The sequence below is a fragment of the Alternaria ethzedia genome (assembly GCF_023757985.1).
Source record: "Alternaria ethzedia strain BMP 0044 chromosome Unknown scaffold_30, whole genome shotgun sequence".
Taxonomy (NCBI): Eukaryota; Fungi; Ascomycota; class Dothideomycetes; order Pleosporales; family Pleosporaceae; genus Alternaria; species Alternaria ethzedia.
In genome coordinates this window covers 130,213-146,438 of record NW_026056223.1, presented here as the reverse complement: position 1 = coordinate 146,438, position 16,226 = coordinate 130,213, and the positions used below count along the sequence as shown (strand labels likewise).

At 52.2% G+C, this 16,226-nt stretch overlaps 4 protein-coding genes across 4 annotated transcripts; 3 read left to right on the top strand and 1 right to left on the bottom strand.

Moving 5' to 3' along the window:
• Positions 1-187: 187 nt before the first annotated feature.
• On the top strand, positions 188-1,081 carry J4E87_008897 (uncharacterized protein; the record flags this gene model as incomplete). Its single annotated transcript, XM_049380480.1, has 1 exon — positions 188-1,081. The coding sequence occupies one exon, from the start codon at positions 188-190 to the stop codon at positions 1,079-1,081; it is 894 nt and encodes a 297-aa protein (XP_049229755.1).
• Positions 1,082-1,823: 742 nt separating this feature from the next.
• On the bottom strand, positions 1,824-3,461 carry J4E87_008896 (uncharacterized protein; the record flags this gene model as incomplete). The annotated part of the gene is made up of 2 exons (XM_049380479.1): positions 1,824-3,266; positions 3,453-3,461. The coding sequence occupies 2 exons, from the start codon at positions 3,459-3,461 to the stop codon at positions 1,824-1,826; spliced, it is 1,452 nt and encodes a 483-aa protein (XP_049229754.1).
• Positions 3,462-4,760: 1,299 nt separating this feature from the next.
• J4E87_008895 (uncharacterized protein) lies at positions 4,761-7,754 on the top strand (the record flags this gene model as incomplete). Its single annotated transcript, XM_049380478.1, is given in 5 exon segments — positions 4,761-4,767; positions 4,786-6,216; positions 6,648-6,723; positions 6,776-6,868; positions 6,920-7,754. 5 exon segments carry the CDS (start codon positions 4,761-4,763, stop codon positions 7,752-7,754), a joined length of 2,442 nt encoding a protein of 813 aa, XP_049229753.1.
• A 2,432-nt stretch (positions 7,755-10,186) lies between these two features.
• On the top strand, positions 10,187-10,924 carry J4E87_008894 (uncharacterized protein; the record flags this gene model as incomplete). The annotated part of the gene is made up of 1 exon (XM_049380477.1): positions 10,187-10,924. One exon carries the CDS (start codon positions 10,187-10,189, stop codon positions 10,922-10,924), a length of 738 nt encoding a protein of 245 aa, XP_049229752.1.
• Positions 10,925-16,226: the final 5,302 nt, after the last annotated feature.

Here is a 16,226-nt window from a genome sequence, read left to right as displayed (position 1 = left end):
AGAAGAACTTTCAGGGTACCACTGCACCTCTCTACACACACGCACCATCTCGATTCTTAGCAGCACATTCACTTCGGATTTTCGTCATCGCTTATATTCGTAGACAGACTTAGATTTTACAACACCAAGACTTTCGCAAATACAATCCAAAGCCCCACAATCCCGCCCACACTGCGCAACCGTCGCGATGCCTCTGAATAATGGCGCCAAAGCAGCGAACGAGCACCTCATCTTCGTCAAGAACGTCCCCGGCTACATCGAGACAGACGAGTTAAAGAAAATGTACGAAAGCTACAATCCGACAAGCCTTAAGAACGTCTACCCGAATAGCAATGTCACCACAATCGTCGTCGGCTTCCGCACCAAAGCCGAAGCAGCGCGAGCTCAAGAGGAAACAGACCAGACGCGCATAGCAAACGTCATTCTCAAAGTGGAAATGTACAATCAGCGGCAGTCGGTGAGATACCTGAGGGATCAAGGGCAAGCGAGTCGGCCGCTGGGAATGGCGGAGCAGGACGAACCAGGATACTTCGACGAGCCAGCACAAGAAGACGCACCGGTCTTCACGCCACCGCTAGAACCATACGTTGCAAGAGATCCCGCGGCGGCGCCACAGGGTACCACGTGGGCTGACATCGCTGGCAATCGAGCTGCTCCGGTCAAGCACACGACCAAGCTAGAAGGAACGGACAGCCCAGCGACCGTACCATCCACACCCAACTTCACACCTCGCATGCCAATAGCCGTCCCACAGAAGCTCCCGCCCGGTCAACCGCAACCAGGTAGCTCACCACCCCCAGCGGCCGTCTCACTAGGACACAGTACTCCTGAAGCCCTGCCCATCCCGCCGGCTATCAGCGCCATTAGCACCGACAGCGGCAGCGAGACCAGCGATGAGACCGAAGAGCGCGACAGGATGATTAGCGATATCGCGATCTGGCAAGCGACTGCACAATGGGCGACCGAGACAGGCGGATACCAATCGCCAGGTCAGGAAGTAGAGCCTCTCGATACTACAGCGCGGATTCGGCAACGACATTGTCGGGACTGTGTGTTTTGTCAGATGCGGAATCGCTCTTAGGGGGAGGATGAAGAGCGAAAAGACAATGATCAACATATAGAGTCTGTTTCGGGGATGGGAGAGGTGCCGGTGTCTTGCGTCGGGTAGACTTTGGAGGGATTGGAGATACTTAGAATCCGCCTTGGGCAACATCTGATGAAATCTTTGGACTTTTGCTAGACTAGTCGCGGTAGCCGGAGAATCAGAAGCTCGTGAGACAGTCTTTTCCTGGGTATGTGATTTCGGTGATGAATAAACAAAAGTGAGCCAACACGATAGGATAACGAATGCTTGCGGGGGAACAAACACGCGTCGCGCATCTGGCAGCTGCGACGCGACGGATGCGCGGGTTAGCTTTGTCAACGTCATTGTGGCTTCCGTCCGCGTTAGCGCACCTGCATGTGGGCAGGGGCTTCTTGCCTGGTCCGCCATCCTCAAACCGTCAACCTCCATCTTTTCCATCATCACTTTCATCACAGTCACTCATCGCAACACCTGTGTTGTTACCACCCGTTTATGTGTAAGCTTGTAATCTGTTAAGCCCTACACACCCGTGCTATACCCATGTCGCAATGCAAATGCATGCTGAATGAAATCGACCTTCCCGAAGGACCAGACCGCAGTTTGAGTCAACGACGCACTCTATTCATTGTGAATGGAATCGCTGACATGAAACTCAGGGACGTCCTACTGGCCCCTCTAGCTGGGCTTCTCAGCCCGCTTGCGCGATGTTACCGACCATAATCTAGTGCCAAAATGTCCACTAGATCATGCCAGCAGCAGGCGCCACCTGGTTCCAGTTGCAGCCCTCCGGTGGGTTCTTGAGAATCCGAGAGACAACGAACTGGTGCAACATGTTCACATCCTGCACATCTTGCAGGCCACGGATTCCAGAGTCTAACAAGAGAAACCTTTTCCAAAGCTCCTTGTACTCGCGGACGTGCATGGGTGTCCTCGCATCTGGCTCCATGGCTTTAAGTTTCTCGCGATATTTCTCGGCCGAGCTACGGGCCAAGTCCGCATCGACGACATCACTGTAACAACGAAGTCGTGCATCAAACGCCAACGCCTTTAGGTTTGCGATAATCGTTTGTCCGATGGTCTTAGGCTTCAGTGAGCGTATCGCTGCGATTTCCTCTTCGGTCAAGGGTTCGTCATCCCAAGTCAACTCTTCAACTGGGTTGGATAGCCCGGAAACGATCGACGAGGGAGCATACAGCTCAAGAGCCAGCGATGAGGTCTTTTCTATGTCGCAGCTCATGCCAACATCTTCCAAAGCGCTCGGTCGGTGAGACGCGCGGATCATCTGCTTCTCATGTATTGGAGCCTCCGTAGCGCCGAGGACGGATCCGGCAGGTAGTGATGAGGATATCTGGTCGCCAACCAAGCTCATGCAGCTTTCAACTGTGGTACGGTTGATGAAGTTCTCCTGGGTTTTTGAAGCGATGAGTGCATCTTTCATGTACTCGGGCATGCCCGCGACCGCTTTACCACATGCTGGATCCACGGAAGCCACATCACGTGTGCCTAGCGGATGGTGATCAGCAATGGCGGGCTCCGCAGCGACAGGGTTGATCGAGTCCATATCAATATGCTCTGCTTCGGCAGCTAGCCCCCTTTTGGAGATGAGCTCCGAGCACGCCCTTATAAAAATGATCGCGGACGCCGGTTCCAGAGCGCCGTAGATGTCCATGTCTTTAGTAGCATGGATGGTTCTTGACTCGTCCAGGTTGATGACTGATATTTCGTTGCCTGCCTTCGGATCTCTGCACCATCCGACCTTGACGACAGGGTGGCCATGAGCGTTCGAATTGCTAATCCCCTCCGGATACAATACTCGCAAGTACTGCTCGCGCTGAGCTGCGGTCAAGTTCGCATCGCTCGGCTTGTCTTGTCGAGTCATCCTCCTGCAGTCAAAGGTCCATGTCTCTTTGTTCACTGAGAAGACGATCCAGGGCGCGGACTTGAACAGGTAAAAACCGTCGGGGGTGGGGAAATATCTGGAATCATCGGGTCTAGCATGAGGGTTGGTGGTCTTCTCTGAGTAGATCTCCCTGATTATCGTACCGGACTTGATCTTGTTGAACTCCTCTTCCACGGCCTTCTCCTTGATCTTGGTCCAGCCCGGGACTAATTGCATCTCTTGGCGGACTGCTTTCGCGAGGGACTTTCCGTCTACTTTGGATGGTTCAGCTTGGTTGACGATCTTATCGCGTGTGGTACGACCGGCGGGGTGCCTAGCAGCAGTACTTGTAGCCGGTGGATGTACAGTGCGCCCTGGAGTCGACACCGTATAACGGCCAAGCCTCGCCGGTGTGTGACCGTGGTTTGCTTGCGGGAGACCTACTCGACTGTTAGCGCTGTCACATTCACAAGAGATTCGATTACTCACGAAGCACATCTTCTCGAAATAGCCGATGGGTTTGATGGGCTTGGTAGGCCGGTCGCCTATGCGGCTGACCTCTCTTCGTCTTCTTTTCTCTAGGCATGTCGAGACGACGCGCTCTGGTTTTTTCGATGCAAGTGGATGATATCGTTGGCTTATTGGAGGAAGCGTCAGCAACCCGCCAACTGGGTCGTCGACACTTTGGGCGCAAAAGACTAGCAAATCGCTCAACGCGTAGTTGAGCTGAGTCGGAGGACCGATGCGGGCTGAGTGGTTTGCGACCGCTGTTGCTAATCTTTGGAGACTAGGGCGCTGAATTGGACTAGGCGTATGCATTCATTGCGTACAAAAACAATGGCCAAAGCGCGTTCGACCGCAAATGCGAATTTCCATAACACGTGCGAAATCAACAGCTCAGTGAAAGCTCAGGCAGAGCTTGCATAACGGGATCGTGTTTCGAGCTTTCGAGCTTTCGACCTCCTTACACCAACATCGCGTTCAGTCTGGATTCACACGCGGGCACATCTCGTCTCGAACGGAGACTATATAAGATCACGCTGTGGCCAAACCCTTACGTACTTGTTCAGTCTTCCCAGCCGTACTTCCCTGGATTTTGATACGACAGGGACAAGTTTTCGCATCAAGCTGACATCTAGTGGTTGTGACAACACTGGAATATAGCGATGAAACAGTACATGCACTAAAATGACAGCTGCCGCGAACATGCGAACTAATTACGAAGTATGAGCCACGAGCGTCTGCACTGCGGACAGCTCGTCTTATCATGAGCCCTCCCGGGCATCCTGAAGAGAGTAAATTTTGGCGCTTACCAACGACGCAAACAAACCGAGTCTAGCGGCTTACTCACCACTCATGTGCATCAATCTAAGCTCATGAAGCTGTCTTCCGGCGTCAACAATGAGTTCCAACCCCTTACTTGGAAACAAAGAACCATGCATGTCGTTGAAAGATATCAACAAAGCCACTAGGCTATTCGTGGGACGGCCTTTGTCTCCGAATTCCCGATACACAAAGTAATTCGCTGAACTTCAGCCCGATGCTACCCTGGCCCAACTCGCGCATTCTAGGCAGTAACGTGTTTTCGGAAATTAAACACTTTGCACTCCTGAGATTCCAATGTCCGCATCAAACGGCGATCAAGTGTCGAACACGCAGTCGAATCACCCTGAGACAGAAAACCCTCCACCGCATAGTCCACATTCGGAGAGCACAGAAGACCAAAATGCCATCCCAAGGACAGTCGAACCATTGCCAGAGGGATCCAGACTTTGGCCGGTCGCAGAGCGGGATGAAATGTCCAGTGAAAGTTACAAAGCAGGCTCGGCCACCTTGATTGAGGTTCCTGTCGACGGCAAGCCAGTCATGGCGCTTCTTCTCTCGCACGAATTGGGCCAACGAATGTTTAAATCTGTGGAGCTACAACTCGAATTTGGAGCACTCGAAGATCGGTCTAAAGAGGAGATCCCAGCGATTGATCACAAAATATTTCACCTCCAACAGATAGTCGATTCCACAAAGTCGGGTCTAGCAAGTGTCGAACGCATCCAACTTGGCTTAGTGAAGCAGCAAGACCCTAAAGTTGTCGCAATGCAATCAAAGGCACGAGAGGAACTACTCAAGGATGAGGAGGAGCTATCGCTGCTCCAAGAGGAAAAGGCAGAGCTAGAGCGCAAGGTTCACGACGCGAACGAGGAATGGTATAAATTGGCGTGGAATGTATGTGTTCACCACCATATTGCTTTCATCAAAGCAGGATTCAAAGGAGAAGATGGGGACAGCGAAGATGGAGAAACATCGAGCGCGGAGTCTGAACCAGGTGAAGAAGCCAGTGGCGCAAAGGAGTCGGAAAGGAAATCTAGTCCAACGGCAGCGAAAGATGCACTGCAGCCGGTGGCTGGAAACGAGATGGCTATGGTGCTGTACACCGGTAACAAAGCAAAGCAGGATACCACAACCCGGAATGCGGACGTTCCCCAAAGCAAGCCCCCTGATCTCACCATGACTCGATTCACAGCAGAGGATGAGATAAGACTCAAACTCCTCGCAGCAAAGAAGGCTTTTAGCGAAGCTGACCACGCACACGATAAACACCGAAAATGCTACGAACTTACATTCCTTAGATACTGCGCACAGTACCCGACCAAACCCGAGGCTGAACTTGCCGCTCAATTTCCCCGCTTCTTCATCAAAAAGGGACAAGAGCTCATAAACGCATTACGTGTTGCGGAGAAAGCATACCATGAGGCAGAGAAACGCGCCATGGATGTGAACGTTTTCACCATTCCGGACGAACTTATCGAAGCAAACGTTAACCCATATTTGGATATCGATGATCTGGAGGCGATGATGAAGCCATGGAATGATAAAGACCGGGCGCGCATTTACAATTGGCGGCATGTCGAGGCGGGTGTTCTTACTCCGCCGTCTATTCATACGATAGATACGTTCTATGATGCGAGCTCCAGTGACGATGAAAGCAGCAATGACAGCGTTGTAAGCGCGCAAGACGTTGGAGTCCAGAGAATAGAAGCCGCTCAACCGTCAGCACCATCCGCGAACAACAACGTCGACACCAACGTAGCAACACCAGCGCAAGATGAACCCGGGCCTCGTTCTGAGGAGGATGATATCCCAGAGGGAGTAGTCGTATTGAGCAAGCCCAATGCAAGTCAGAACTCCTACTCGTCTACCGAATTAGCGTCTACGATAGATGGCGCAGCTCCAGCTTCTTCCTCTGGGGTGGAAAAGCGTAAGTTCTGGGGCCAGGTACAAGGACATGACAGCTTTAGTGTTGCCGATATGCGGATCAAACGACAAAAGATAGATAGATGGCAGCGGGATTGCGCGCGGTGGAGGGCTAGTAATCTACATTTCGAATGAGAGATACTGTCTCTTTTATTTCATCGTACCTTGGCTCTTGACAACCTGTGATATCTGCATTAGCTCACCTACAGTGCTTTGAAACGATGCGCTGTCGGGCGCAACGTTCCGAGTGAAGATGAAAGCACCGGGTCAGGTTACGCTTTGCCTTTCTGGGTTAGTGCAGATCCATGATTGGGCGAGGTCCCGACTTTCTCTCACAAACACGCAGGTACCTATTGCGACCTTGCGACCTTGCGACCTTGCGACCTCTCCTCCCCATCCATCGAATTCATAGGCAACGCCACGACGCTGATCTAGTCATGCCTCTGTCCAATTTCCAGATACCCGATACCGTTGAGGGCCTGCAAGCGGCTCTTAGCAACGTCGATGAAAAGTGAGCAACCCGACATCTAATAAATGAACGACTGACTGACGTTGGCCACCAGCATACACAGTACTGAAGACAAGGAGCGCGAACAAGCCCGCTTAGTAGATGATGATCTACGATTGCTGGGCGCGAAACGTCTTGCCATACGCATGTAAGCTATACAAGATTGGAGAGTCATAATCATGCATACTGATAATTACAGACTCTTGTTGTCGAAGAGAGACCAGCAGTTTCGAGAGGCTATACAGGAACTACCGAATGCGGTCTTGGAGAAACTGCCACGCGAGCTCCGAGATATGATCTACACTGAGCTGTACCGCGGAAGTCAGGACGAACCGTACGAGATTGTCGACAACAACTCTAAGCACCCATACGACCCCTTGTACGAGTTTGCGCCTATGGTCGGAGCATATGAGCCGCCATATTGGATGCTGGAACGTGAGGTCGGCCCTGAGTTCGCGCGCGAAGCTGTGGAGATTTGGTACAAGTGCGCAGATCTTTTGGTCGACATAAAGCTCCTACAACCACTATTGCAAGACGACGATGGCGTCTTGTATGACAGCTGGTCGCCTTCGGTCCGGACATGCGGTTTCCTTAGGAAGCTGGACGTCGCCATCGGCCCCGCGTCATCACCGTTACACACAGGAGAAAGTAGGCCATCAAGTCGAGCAGTACACATCCGACAGATATGTCGGTCACTCTCTACCTTGTTGGAAGAATCAAGTGTTGCACGGAAGGAGGGGTTCAGGCTGCACATTGCCTTTCAATGGGATATGTCCGACGATTGGTCCGACTACCTGAAGGCAGCCTGCCCAGTGGTTTATCGTTTGAAGACTCAAGGCTTCGTGGTTTCAGGTCGCCAAAATTATGGAGAGTATATTCGACACAAGTGCTACGAAGCCGGCTGTTCGTGCGAGTGCTGGCGACTTGGAGACATTGAGTGGTACAGTAGCGGTATCGATGATTGGTTCGACTGCTCGGAGGAGGAGTGTATGGAGAGGATAGAAGAGGAGAGAAAAAGACACTGTAATGAGTAAGCGTCAGTGATAGGAAACAACGCACGGAAAGTGTATTTGGAACATGAAGCCAGCCGGTAATCGGGATGGCTGGTGCTCGGGCTTTTCATTGTCACATGAACTGGAGTTCATCCGCATCTAGACGCCATGTTAGAACCATAAGGCCTAGTAAACACCCTGTTGTGCCGATCATTGTGACATCGTTGCAGCTAGCTCACGAACCGAATGCGCGCGTTGCTTGAAATGTCGGCAACGGCGCGTCTAGGCGCGTGTATCGTGAGCTGAATATGAGGGATTAGGCGCGAGACCCCAAATGCGCGTTATGGAAAGACAATCATCTTCAGTGAAGCGGGCGAAGGCACGGGAAGTGAAATTCCGTTGACGCGTCCAGGAGAGACTTGGTCACGCCCGTTCAAGATCAACATTACGGCCCTCTTATACTGGCCAATGGCGCTGCCCATCCTCTCGCAACAGGGGTATCGGCCCCCGCAATTGCCGCCCTCATCTTCGCCACCCAAACATCAACACGGGCTTGATAAGGCATGTCGCATCCCGCGAGTCCCTGCATAACATCCTTCCTGCGGCTATATCTTTTGCTTTGCAAAGTAACAGCGAATAAACATGCCCAAGTTCTTTAAACGCATCTTCAGCGATGCTTTGTTCCGGAAAGAGCCGGACGTCAGCGACATGCAGCGATCGCGGCGCGTGCTGGTGAGGAGCTCGGGAGGTATGCCGGAGGAACAGACGAACTGGAGAACATCGTTTTTCGATATTCAGGTTCAGGATGAGGAGCGCCGTGCGTTGAGGGATGGGGCAAGTGTAACCGGTAGCGACATGCATGCCGCCGAACGACCTATTCTAGCACCGAGCCATGAACAAATACCAACGCGCAAGCCGAGTCGCGCTCGGAGGAGACTCAGCAAGAGGCATCGAAGACCTGCTTGAAGTGTTGTTGGAGGTATGTATGTTCCATGCGACGTCAAGTGCTCGATGCTGATACGTCTCTCCAGAAGTTCATCGCGGCGTCGTTACGACCACATGCTGGCATGATGGAAGTACGACAATATGGAGCTGAAAGGAGGCATGTAGTCTTGCACGACCAATGCGATGGACCGTGCCATGATGGAAATGGCTATGATAGTAGCATTCCTGACGCAGCCTGGCAGGCCAGACGCACGGCAATGGGTACAGATCAAAGGATTTCCACATCATTCTGTTCCTGATGAAATCTTTCAACTTCGTCGTTTAGCTAGTACATTCGCTGTTGGCTCGCAACGACACCCTTCTTGGGATAAGACGAAGGAATAATATAATCGGGGCTCGTCACGTGTTTTGCCCCTCTACGAGGCTTGGCTTGTCAGCCATTCAAGTTTTACGGAATGGATACGTATTACTGAACATCAAACGCCGTCTAATTCTCCCATTTTATCTTCAGTTCTTCTACATCCATCACCTTCTTTCGTTATCTCGCTATCGACACCTTTGCAGCGCCAGCTGCTATCAATTACCTTCTCTCGGCATTCGAGAATTGACCAGCCTAACAGCAAGAAAAACTCCTCGATCACCATTATGGCCATCATCTTGCGCGGTATCTCTAACTAGATCTGGCTGATCCGCTAACGTTTGCGCTGGCGAGGTTTTCTGCAACTGCTATACGACTTTTCGCTGTTGAGAAAGACTTGTCGAACAACTTGAATCTCGACATAGGCTGAGCTGCATGCTTGAAGCGTCAAGGATATGCGAATATATACGCCCCTTCTCTGCCTTCTCTGCATCTCGTCGCATAGCGACGCGGTTGAACAGTCGTGCAAATGTGTGAGTGAAGATTACGCATCCACTGAGTACGGCTGATGTATTATCAGACGCCTGGTGATGCTTGTTGGCCTACTATCAATGAATGGAGCGACCTCAACACGACACTTGACGGCGCACTTATCCGCAGCGTTCCACCGGGAGCAGTCTGTTACCCGTCGAGGCCGGAGTTCGATCGAGAAGTCTGTGACTACGTGGCGTCGCAGTGGTTTAACTCATCATATCACGCTGCGCATCCCGTCAGTATCGACTACCCCATATGGGCAAACGACTCTTGCAATCCGATTTTTCCAAATGGAACTAGCATCACCGGTAACCCACATGCTGAAGTGCAGGGATGTAATATCGGCAACTACCCCGCCTACGTAGTGAATGCTACCACTGCTTCTCAAGTCAGCACAGCTTTGGTTTGGGCAAGTTCGAGGAATATTCGCGTTGTCGTGAAGGCGACTGGTCACTCATATCAAGGTCGCAGCACCGGTCATGGCAGCCTAAGTATATGGACGCACCATATGCACGGCATCGATTACGTCGCGTCGTTTAGTCCAGCGTCTTGCCCTTCCGAGAGTCCATTGACCGCTGTGCGTGTTTCAGCCGGCCACACGAACATTGATGTACAAGAAGAAGTAGCTCAGCATGGAATGGCGATTGTAACAGGTGCCAACCCCAGCGTCGGGCTCATTGGGTGGCTCACAGGCGGTGGTCATGGACCGCTTTCGACAAGCTACGGGATGGGGGCCGACAACTTGCTTGAGGCCACCATTGTCACACCGAATGGTGAAGTCGTCCTCGCGAACCCATGTCAGAACCAAGACTTGTTCTTTGCTATACGAGGCGGAGGTGGCGGCACATTCGGCATCATCACTGAAGTCGTCGTTCGCACTTTTCCAACCCCAAGAACTACTGCACATACCTTCCAAGTCCGCTTAAAAGACCTAGGCAGAAGCGCGGATTTCTATAAGTTCTTGGGATACCTGCACGCTGAGATGCAGCGGCTGAAAGAAGGCGGCATGCAAGGGTATTACCTGGTTGTGGGACCGCCTATTGTTCCCACTCTATCATTCTCCTGGACATTCTTACTTTACAACGCTCCAAGCGGAGCGGTTGAGCTACTCATGGAACCTATTGAAGCATATCTGCAGGAGCGGAGGCAGGCTTTTGAATGGCAGTCGATATTATCGCACACGGATACGTACCTGGAGATGCACAAAGCCAATTTCACGAACGAGCAAGTCGCAAATGGTGGCTCGGCATATGGGTCAAGATTGCTCAGTGCCGAGAGTCTGGCGAACCCACACCTGACGGCGATCGTATTTTCGAAGATCGGCCCAACCAATGATGCCTTTGAGCCAAATGTAAAGGACCTCAGCTCTGGTTGACATCTGTGATCTTGGCTAACATACCCATAGGGACCAGTAAAGAACCCACTTCTCATCGGCCACATAATCGGTGCACCGAACAAACCAGCTTACTACCCTCTTCAAAGCAGTCTTAACCCTGCATGGCGGAACACTCTCACGCACCTTATCGTCGCATCGCCGTTCGGTGACACCGCATTCCAGGCCACCATCGATCATGTATATTCGGATATCACACGCAGAAAAACCGAGGCACTGCGGCAACTCAGCCCCGACACTGGCGCATACTTCAACGAAGGGGATAGCTATGAGCCGGAATGGCAGCAAGCGTTTTGGGGCGAGCGGTATTGGATATTGAGGGGAGTGAAGAGGAGGGCCGATCCAAAGAACGTACTTTGGTGCCGCAGATGCGTTGGGAGTGAGGCATTGGTGGAGACCAAGGATGGGCGGTTGTGTGAGGTGAATGCGGAGAGTCACGACGAGCTCTGAGGCAGACCAGCTGTAGCATTGGTGGCGTCAAGCTGTAGAAATCTGGACTTGTGATTAATCTGCATCTATTTCTCATGTTCTGGATCGCTGATCTTGAGGTGTTCCCCTCAAAGTGTTGTCCAGTTGGAGACAATCTGGACGCCGGAGATGAATTTATTTCCGGGCCGAGATAGAGCCGCAGGCTACTTAGTCATCAATGACATTGGAACATCGAACGCGCCCCCCTGTCTCCTACGCGAACGCGGTCTACAACATCGCTCAAGCAACCGTACTGCCTACTACCATTGCTACCGATGCAAGCCTATATGTCTTGCCTGAGCGGCTCCACGCATCTTCACGAGTTTACCTTAGTTAGGCCCGGCCTTTGACCTCACAACGCGTCCACTCACCTCCCGAATCGACCTCCCATACTCGCTGCTCGATTGCCAGACACAACGTACACTGTCAGGTCATGTGGTCTAGGTGATCATGAGGTTAGAAAACTAGGCATAATCGGCAAGCTATTAGCCGGGTGCATGGCGACTTTGGGAATCCCCTAGACTCGACGCGTCGCATAGAAAGCTTGCGCGACTGCTCCACGCGTACAATGTCAAGCTGGCAATTGGTCAGGGATATGCCTTGGTGCCTCTTTGAACAACACAGAGGCAAAGGGACCCAGGATAAGAAGCCAGCAGCACATCGCAAGCCGGTGGTTGGTCGGAGAACACCGCTTTGACGCGGAGCAAGACGGTGCCAAGACATACACACGCCCAATCTCCAACCTCTTTTGAAAAGATGGTACGTGGTTATCTTCACCGCTCGTTTATGTCCGGGTCTTCTCTTTAGAGAAACGTACGTACAGGCATATCAGGGAGATACCCTTCTGAAGACATGCTGGTCGATGAGTCAATGTCTGCGATCATGAGTCGTGGTAGACATGATCATTCAAGGTGCTTTAGACTGCAATGGCGCAGTTTGCAATCGGGCATTGTATCCAGGTTGTCTGGGTGTGTTTCGCGGTGTATGACTTCCAGCAGGCATCGTTACATCAGGCTTAACCCATTGAGATTTGGTTGTTGAACACGGACTCCTCTGAGGCCTTACCCACAGACCGTCATCGTACATGAACACGCTTCTAGATTGACTCCACTCTGTTCTCCCAGCCTTCTCTCGGATCCTCGCCTCCAGTCTTTTCATCCTTTCAACGGCTATTCACGTGAAAGACCAGAACGCCGTCCGAGCTGACTAGCAACTGAGGGTGTATTGCAAACCTAGAAAGCACTGCCTCTCTCATGCACAGGCCTTGGAATTCCCCCACAGTGCTAATAACACATCGCCATCATCCGACTTTTCCCGCCTTGCGGCCAACTAATAGGGCTAGCTGCACGTTACAGAAGCCCCGCGAGAGCCACTTTCTACTCGCACTCGGGTTTTCTGGATCTGATAATGTGGCGCCGTCGCTCATTGTCATGCCAGTGGCCGGTAATCGGGCTAGGTTATTTTCCTTCGCTCGCTTAGATGTTGAGCATGAAGCTAATGACGCACGCTGCTGCGCACGCAATTGACAAGTGCGGACTCTCTTCCGAACTAATGGCTCAACTACTTGCAGCATGATAGTGCTTGTTCATTTTCCTCTCCGCCGATGTTGTTGTTGTTTACGTCAAAGTGTTGTGGGCGCGTAGGGAAACGACGTTTCGTCAAGCGCTGGGTCGCGATGACGGCCGCAACGGGGTTGTCGCACAAAGTGTGCTATCCCTCTGGTTCCATAGGCTCTACTGCTATTTCTTTGTTGTTCTCGTTTCCTTGTTCCCCACACTTACACTGGTGGGTTTGAGCTTACCGTGCATGTCATGTCGGCCCTTTTGCTACGGTTTCGTCACCGCTCATTCGGTTGAAGGACGATGCGACCAACGCACCTTACACCCCGATCGTGTGGGCATATCCTTGTCGTGGTAGTAACTCCTGCCAATTGGATCAATGCGGCGATTTTTGCCTTTGTTATAGGTGTAGCTTTGCGAGCATCATACTGCTTCAGCATTATGTCGCCGGCGGCCATTTATCTGATGCGGATAGGCCACTAATTTGGAGTAAGGTGCGATGTCGTAGGTCACTTTCGCCCCACATACCTAGCTTGTATGTCTCCAATTGCTGGTACCGAGTGTCATGTTCAGTGCGTGCAACGTTCAGCCGCTTTTGGTCGACCATATCAGCAGTAACTGCCGCCATCTGAAACTGAGAAACGCATGGAGGCTCGCCTGAGCATACCCCTCTTTCTGCGTCATCAGGCAAAGGTAGGTTCTCGAATACTCGTCTGCGTATGCCTTGTTGCCGGCGCTTTCCTTGTGGGAGCCACGTGCACGGCATATAGCCTTTGGCAGCCCCAATCACTGCTTGTTGATGTTTTTCCGGATCAGCACATTGTTGTCCGGCCATATCAGCGACCCAACACGGTTACGATAGCCAGATTCATGCGTAACACCATCCTTCCGCATCCTTCGCATGAACAACACATCGTCGCTAAAGTTCTGCTTTCTTTGTCTCTTGTCAGTGTCTGCACGCCTTCATCGGTCTGACAGGCTGCTCGTATAGTGGCCAGCCAAAGGATGTCCACGGCATCAGCCAGACCATGAGCTTGTCCCCTGATCCCTCCTCCTTTGTGCATATGCGGCTAGAGGTTGGTTGCATGCAACAGTTTCCCGTGCTCGAGCGAAACCTGCCAGTGCCATGCACATGCTCTCGGTGGTCAAGCGAAGACAAGGCAGGGCTTTCAGCCTGAGGTCCCGCCACTTCGGTCTTTTCACGTTTTGCACGGGGTGGCCGCCATCTACTGCCACACTTGCTTCAGGTATTTGTCGTAGCGTATCCGTCATGTCATGCTTCACTCTGTCTCCGTCATCGAATACCTTGCTTTGACTAAGACGTGTGACCCGTGGAGTGATTTGTGATGTCCTCCCAGGCAATCTTTCGTCATCCAGTCTGCGCTGGTCTCGGCATACATGAACGTTCTCATCCGCCTTGACCAACCATATTCTTCTTACGCGGGGACATGTAACCTAGCTGGCCAGAACGACTTGACCCACTGTGAAGCGGCGCCCACCAATCCGCCTCCACACAGCTTAGCCTCGTCATGCACAAAGAGCGCCGGTGACCGCAGCTCCGGCCCACACAAGCACAGCACTCGCTCGTCTCGGGATCAAAATTGCGTGCGACTTGCCATCTAGTTCCATCGCTGCCCATGTACTCGCGGCGTACCCAGCATCGCCTTGCTCTCACATGACGAGAAGTATGCGCGGAGTGCCGCGTAGCAAATTCCAACGTCGAGCCTTGATGAGACTGAGGTTTGCGTACTCAAGGAGCGCAATTCTGGGCATTTTTACATGCCAGGACCATAAGAGGCCAAGTCACAGCGTCAGAGAAACCCAAAAGAGGTGGAATCAGCAACGGGTCGATTGATTGCGCAACTATTTGCAAGGTTACTTATGGTCGCAGCAGTGGCCGCAGTTGTCATGTTAATTGTGATGGCTGGTGTGTGGTTCCGTGCACGACGCAAGTCCGTCGTTGGGCCGGATGACACCACAAGGACACCTCGCTTTCTGCATCACTCGATGTACGCTCACTTTGCCGCACTCATGCCATGGATGCCCAGAACACAGTTGAAGAAGATGGTTATGATTTTACAGCTCAATCTAACTGAGAGCAAGCAATTGGCTCGGTAATGTGGAATTGTTGCCTTGTTCGACGGCAAGGCAGACTGGTTGAGTCGACTTACGAAAGCACACTGCATCATGTTGCCACTGCATTGACTACACAATATAGCTCAAGCCTTGTTTGCCATCCTTTTGGGCTCACCGGTAAAGACGGTTCTAGTGAAGAAAACCTTCCCATAGGCCCGGTGGAGGCATCCCTCGCTGAGTATGAGCGGAAAGGCAGGCGAGCCAACGCGGATGTGTTCGTAAAAGCTATGACAGATGGCGAGACAACGCCAGGGATACGGCATCTCCTTTGCTCAACCATATACCGCTCGCCACGTCAGAGGATCTCCGATGGGGCATGCTTTGGCTGGTTCTAGTGTGTGTCCGGGGGCCCAGATGATTACCGTGATATGCGATGGCGGCTTAGGTTCCGCATTAACTTCACGCCATCCTGTTATCTAGGATAGGAATGCCTGTCAGCGTGCAGGGCCTAGTCAGTCAACAACGGACCGGCCACGGGCATAGTCAGCCGTTGAGTGGGGATATCGATCAGCTGAATGAAGGACCCAGTCCGTGCTATGCAACATGCATGCGGATGTTGCTAGCGTTCCATCCCAGTGGCGATGCTGGGTGACCAGGTGCGAAGGCGAAGACGCATGTCTGCAGCAGAACAAGATAAGGTGACTGGCCAACAGCGTTTCGAGTCCATAGTGGAAAGACCGGCATGTTGTGTGTCAGCCAAGCGGTAAAGGTGAGGATCTCTAGTGGACGCAAAAAACAGCCGAGCACCATCGGTGAAGCTCAGTGATGCTACACAGGTTGATTAGCGTGACCACAAACGGAAAATTTGGGGTCGAGCATGTAGCGTAGGAAATGAGAAATGCCCGAAGTACCGTGACCACATGGCGTACTAGTGCGTAAGGAGACAGCGATGCCCAACCGCAGGCGACGATACTGCTTATTCTCCAGGGCCTGGTCAGTGCATCTTGTAACGGTTGACCATAGCTCGAGGTGAAGGGAGTGGAACCTAGAGACTCTCAAGGTTGGCCCGTGTATTGCCTGGTGGCATTTTCACTGAGGTACCAATAGCGGGAGCCATTGGCCAATCGCTTACTGGACCCAGGAAAATATTCTTGAACCGGACTGTAACTCGGCATACACCA